This window comes from Camelus dromedarius, chromosome 5 (genome assembly GCF_036321535.1).
Source record: "Camelus dromedarius isolate mCamDro1 chromosome 5, mCamDro1.pat, whole genome shotgun sequence".
NCBI lineage: Eukaryota > Metazoa > Chordata > Mammalia > Artiodactyla > Camelidae > Camelus > Camelus dromedarius.
In genome coordinates, this window is record NC_087440.1 from 71825160 (window position 1) to 71831159 (window position 6000).

A 6000-nucleotide genomic window follows, 5' to 3' on the forward strand; every position below is an offset into this window, starting at 1 on the left:
TCCATGGAGGATCTAGAAGCTCTCCTCAGAAACCCTGTCAGATTTGGCACTGTTTGCTGCTGTCCTGGCACCTAAGGCATTCAATCCCTGGCCTCACCTTGTCCACCAGGAGGTGGGTTCCCAGACTCCTGACCAGTGAGCTGCTTCAGACTCTGGCTAGTGCAGGTATGTATGGTAACAAACCAACCCCCAAATGTATAATGGCACAAACACAATAGAAGTTTATGTCTCTTTTCTGTAAAATTCAGAATGAGTAAGCCCCTGCTTTACATGCTGGAGAAGTCTCAGACCCCACCAGGTACTTCTGATTAGTAGGCACTCTCCTCCGGGCAGTGATTCAAGGACCCAGGCTCCTTCCACCTACTGGCTCTGCCATGTTCAACACATGGCCCTCAAGGTCACTGTGAGGTCTGCATCAAGCTGGTGGAAGGATGACAGAGCACAAAGGAGCATGCAGGAGTTTGCCGGGTGGGAGGGCAGGTCTGGAAGTGGCACACATGTTCACTCATTCCATTGGCCAGAACCCAGTCACATGCCCCACCTAATGCAAAGGAGGCTGGGAGATGTAGTCCAGTTGTGTGCCCTGCCAACCAGTTTCCACCACAGACCCCTGGCTCCATCAACACCACATCCTTCTCTTTTCCATCCACTCTGGCCTTAACTCTCTTGATCCCATCCTCCCATCCCACCCTACATCCACCACCCTGCAGCTTCATCTGGCCACAAGCCAACACCCAAGAAAAGACCAGTCTCGGAGGGTCAGAGAGGCACACAGAACAGGTTTATTCCGCATGAGTTTATACAAACACAGCACGCAGCAAAAGATAAACATGGAGGCAGCTCAGGGTAAAGGGAGGGGGCCTCTCCTGCTGCTTTCTCTTCTATCCACCCACATAAGCATAGGCACACGCCGGATATTAAATACAGGGAACTATGGACCCGCAATCGGTGTGGGCAGAGGCAGAAAGCGTCGGGGTGGAGGATAAGACTCAGGGCCTGCTGGAGGAAGAGCCACTGGGCCTCGGGTCTCTCTGGCAATGAAACTCCCCCTCCTTCCTTGCCCTTCCGCAGCCCAGCCCCTCCCTGGCTGGCTAGCTGTTTCCTCCAGAGCAACGATAGGGGAACTCCCATCACACACTGCAAAAGAAAAACTGTCAGGTGGCATCTGAGTGGGCCCCCAAGACCCAGGTGAGCCCCATCACAGAGCCACCTCCCCCTTCCTCAGCAGGTCTCCTGGTCACCTGATCCTGCTGCCTGTGATTTCACCATGAAGGCCTAAGCTGTCCCTCCCTTTTCCTTGTGAAAAGCAAACATCCCTGGGAGAGAAAAAGCACTGAAGGCAGGCAAGCTGGGAAGGTGCCCGCAGCTCAGCCATCCCATTCCTCCCCCTCCGCTGTCCCCACCTGGCCCGGGCTCACTGGGAAGGGAAGACGACAGAAGAGCCTATTTTCTCTGAACAAGCCCCCCACCCCGGGCCCGATGCCACCTCTGCCACCAAAACGCGGCTCCTCCTCCTGGAGGAAGAAGGGATGCCAGAGGGGAAATTGGGAAGCTGGGGGTGAGGGGGACAGAGACCCAGCCCTGCTCCATCACCTCTCTGGTATGGCCAAGGGGACAAGGACCACAGGGCAGGAAGGCCTGGGGGAGCCTGGGCTACAGTGGACACAGATCAAAAGATAGACACGGACAGTCAGGGGCCGCCAGGGGAAGGCCGCTGGGCAGAGTCATCTCTTACTCGCCATCCCAGCCTCGACTCATGGCCTGTACCACAGCCCCATAGAGCTGGCGCCAGGCAGCCCGCATGGCAGGTGTGAAGGCAGGGCCCAGGCACTTCTCCAGCATGTAGAGCAGCGACTCACCCACCGTCTGTAGAGGCAAAGGACACCTGTCACTCCCAAAGGCAGGAAGGCATCGCCTCATTCCACAGGTGAAAATACCAAGGCCCAGGGCTGGTAAGTAGGCTCCTGGGCCTTTCTTCTCCTGCTTCCTGAGCAGAATTCTGCCCCGATCTTTGGGTACCATATTGTGCCCCACCCTTTCCCCTTAAAGATGGAGCTTTAAAGTGAACAAAGCATTTCATTCCACTCCCAGCCTTGCAACCACCCCATGAGTTGGGTGGAGGCATTGCCAGGGACACCCAACCAAGCCAAGTCTTTGTCCCCAGGCCTCAGTTTCCTCCTGTGCAAGGCAGCAATCATGATGTTAAGAGCCCAGGCTCTATAACCAGATGGATCTGAATTCACTTTCTGACTCTACTACTTATAAGTTGTGTGACCTTTAGCAAGTTTAGTAACCTCGCTGGGCCTCAGTTGCTTTATCAGTAAAACACAGATAGTAAAAATTCCAACTCTTCATATTGTTGGAATGATTAAATGAGGTCATCTATTAAAAGCTCTTGGCACAGCATCTATACAAAGTAAGTCTTCAACAATAATAGTGGCTCTCATTTTTTATTATTAATTATAAAGTACAGTTTACTAATTCCACAAAGATTTATTGAATAAGTACTAAAAACTAAACACTGTACTAGTGCTCGGGATAGAGAGAACACAAGACAAACTCAGTCCCTTCCTCAAGGTGCTTACATCTGGCAAGGTGATTGGACTGGGTGGCTGGCTGTCGGGTCAGCGATCCCCAGTGAATCACACCACAAGGATTCACACCCTTGAGGAGGGCCCCTCTGCCTCAACACTGGGCTCATCCATGTGACTGGTTTTGTCCAATGGGACATTAGCAAGAGTGATGTAGGCAGAGGTTGGAAAAGCACCTGCACGCCAGGGCTTATCCTCTTGGAACACTCCCTCTTGGAACTGAGCTGCTATTCTGTAAAGAAGCTCAGCTACACTACAGAGTGATAAGAGGCCATAGGGAGCGAGATCCCAGAGGATGACAGGCCACCTTGGACCTTCCAGCCCCAAATGAGCTCCCAGCTGAATGCAGTGTGCACGTGACTCCAGCCACACCACATGGAACAGAAGAACCGCCCAAATGAGAAATCAGAAACTGTTGTTGTAAGCCAGTTTGTTCAGGGATGGTTTTATACACAGCAATATAAAACTGAGCAGACCAGCTAATCCCAAAGACTCCTTTACTTTCCATGGCTCTAAGAGAAATCATACAAGAAGAAAAATCAGAGGCTCAGAGAGGTCAAGGTAGTGCCAGGGTCACACAGCAAGTAAGTAACAATGCAGGCCCCACTCCCAGTTATCTGAGGGTATGGGAGTGGGGAGGGTAAACAGGTGTACAGGGGAGGCCTGGAAGAGAGTGGTGGCCTCAGGCCAGGAGCTCTGGAGAGAGGAAGAGCCCATTTACCCACCGAGAAGGAGCTGAGCTTCACACCCACTGCCCGGTGCTTCCTGCCCAGGCTGGCAAGGTACTCCTCCAGCGAGGACAGGTCCTCCACATTGGTCACCGCGGCGTCAATCACGAGCATCACCTGCCAAGACAAAGGTAGTGGTGAAAAGAGGCCATAGCAACCCCCAACCCCTGCTCACAACCAGAGTCCAGAACCTGGGGGTCTCAACCAGGAGGAAGACCCTCAGTTTTCCAGGATCAGAGACAGAGGGCAGCCTGTGAATGCATACAGTAGGTGCTAAATGTGTGATGGCCAAACTCCTAATGTTATACCATGAAAGAAACCTCTCTCCTCTGAGGGGCTCAAAGCCATAAACACATCAGTTGGACAGTGTTGTTCTCCTGAGATGAGGGGACACTGAGGCCCTATGAGAGTCTGAACCTCTAAGAAAACCCCAGCTTGGTTTTCACAGGCAGACGGCCTCTGATGGATCAGCACCAATGCCACCTACAGGAGCCAGGGGACAAGACCAAGGGCAATGGCAGAGCTGGGAGCAGCTGGCTGAGCACAGAGTGGGGGAGAAGGCTGACTCTTGTGCCCCAGACTGTGCCCAGCTCAAAGCAGAGGAAAAGCGGCAGATGCCCTGATACGAGGGAGCAGAAGGCGGCGGGTAAGACCAGGCCTGGGGCAGGAAACGAAAGTGATTTCCCCATTCCAAGCTCTTCATTCTCTCCCAGGAAGGCTCCACCTCCCCCTCACCTTCCTGATGTGGTCCAGGAACTCAGGGGAAGAGAGGCAGTCCTCTGGGCTGGAGAACTGGCGGCAGTTGTACTGAAAGAGGGGCAGCAGGTCTGGCTCCAGGTCAAACAGCCTGTTGGGGGAGGCCTGGTGTCAGCCATGGGGTGCTGCCCCTGCAGCCCCGGTGAGCCCTGGTTGCCCAGCAGCAGGGAGGGTGTGCAGTGCTGAGGCTGTAAACTATAGCACACCCTCCAACCTGGCATGCACCCATTTGCCAGTTTTGCTGGTGCCCCTCTCTCCGCTCTCTCATATCTTCTGCAACCTGGAAAAAACAATGTATCCACAGGCCTCTCATAAAGCCTGGCACATGATAGCACCTCCATAAACTGTTGAGGGACGTGCACTCAGATAGGAAGGGGTCCTAAAACAGGAAGACTGGAGTTACAGTATGGCTTCTCTCTCTCTCTCTCTCTTTACCTCCCTCCCTCCCACTCTGGGTCAGAACCTCCCAATCTCATCATGTCTGAGGGGGCTTGGGCCAGTGATGATAACAGCATTTAGAACTTCTTACACTTACTGAGCATTGAGTAATTTACACATGATTAACATGTATTCCTCACACTCCTAAGCAGTGGGTGTAACTGTTATCCCAGTTTTATAGAGGAGGAAACAGAAGCCCAGAGAGGTTAAGTACTTTGCCTAAGGTCACACAGCTTGTGAGTAACAGAGCCACAGAGGGTGCCTGAGAAAACAGTGGGTTTGGGGAAAGCTGGGAGGCACAAACAGAAGCTCTCAGCCACATCTAGGGGTCATGGGGTTTTGTGTAACTCTGCAAATTTATTCCCTTTTCTTTAGGGGAAAGGTTTTGTAAAAGCCTCCTCAGAAGTTCTGGGCTGGCTGAGGGAGTTAAGGCTTCTGAAAAACCCTGGTGAGGGAACATTGCCTCTTTGGTGATGGCAAAGGGGTTACCTAGACACCCTCAAGCTGAAGTTGAAGACTGGCCTCTCCTTCCCCTTTGGGGTCTGCACACTGCCTTACCCCTCTCTCCGGCGGTGAGATTGGGCGTCTGTCATGCCTTCCCTGGTGGTTCTCTGGTCCTTTCCTGGCCCTTTCTCCTGAAAGGTTTGTCCTTCTGCTGGTTGCTGGAAGTACACAGTCCTGGGGCCCAGACGCTGTGCCCTGCCTGCCAGGCGCCCACACAGGCCCTTGGATCACCCCAGTTTCCCCCGTACTGACAGAGGTGGGCACCCTTGCAGTCACCACGCAAGAAAAAAGCACTCAAGAGGCACACAGCCGGGGATGGGGCGCAGCGCAGAGACGTGTCTGCTGGCCCCAGTGTAAGGAGACCCGCCGGAGCGGACCCTGGCCTGATCCGACCCTGGCCGGAGCCCAGAGAGCCCGGTTGGGAGCGGGTCGTGCGGCGCTGGCTCGCAAGACCCGCCACCGCTGGGGGAAGAGCAGTAAGGCTGCGCCGCCCGTCGCGGTGCCTCGTTCCTCTGGCGCACATCTGGAGGCGCCGCAGCGCCAAGGCAGCGGGCCAGTTTTTCCTTCTCTGGCGCCGCCTCAGCTTCCTCGAACCCGTTCCTGGGGAGGCACCCCTCCACCCGCACCCCGGGGGCGCCCGGGCCGCCCTCACCTGGCGAACAGGACGGTGCCATGCTCCAGCGGGCTGCGGCTCACCGCTCGCCAGCTCTGCCGGATCAGCTCGGGCTCCGGGCGCTCCATGCTCGCCCGGGAATGCGGGGCGCAAGGCTAGGACCCTCGGGGCGCGAGCACCGTCACCGCACGTGCCGCGCCATCTCCACGGCGACGCGGCCACACTGCACCCGGTACGGACCCGGCGCCTCGGCCGGGCGGAGTCCAGCCACCGCTCCTTAGCCGCCCAGGTGGAGGCACCCTAGCCGTGCTGGCCCTGCTGGTGCTTCTGGGGACCCTGCTCCTCCCCACTGAGCCCTGCGCCCCGCTGC

The 6000-nt window shown here is 55.5% G+C and overlaps 1 protein-coding gene across 1 annotated transcript; it reads right to left on the bottom strand.

Moving 5' to 3' along the window:
* Positions 1-759: 759 nt before the first annotated feature.
* NGB (neuroglobin) lies at positions 760-6000 on the bottom strand. The gene is made up of 4 exons (XM_010976437.3): positions 5670-6000; positions 4055-4166; positions 3317-3436; positions 760-1866 (listed from the first exon to the last, which is right to left on the bottom strand). The coding sequence occupies exons 1-4, from the start codon at positions 5756-5758 to the stop codon at positions 1732-1734; spliced, it is 456 nt and encodes a 151-aa protein (XP_010974739.1). The 5' UTR covers positions 5759-6000; the 3' UTR covers positions 760-1731.

Bases quoted from the DNA above. Each gene is read 5' to 3' on its own strand.
- NGB (XM_010976437.3), bottom strand. From the start codon at position 5,758: ATGGAGCGCCCGGAGCCCGAGCTGATCCGGCAGAGCTGGCGAGCGGTG. The intron at 4,167-5,669 runs GTGAGGGCGGCC...CTCCCCCAACAG, and splicing joins GGCACCGTCCTGTTCGCCAG to GCTGTTTGACCTGGAGCCAG. The intron at 3,437-4,054 runs GTGAGGGGGAGG...TTGTCTTGGCAG, and splicing joins TCCTGGACCACATCAGGAAG to GTGATGCTCGTGATTGACGC.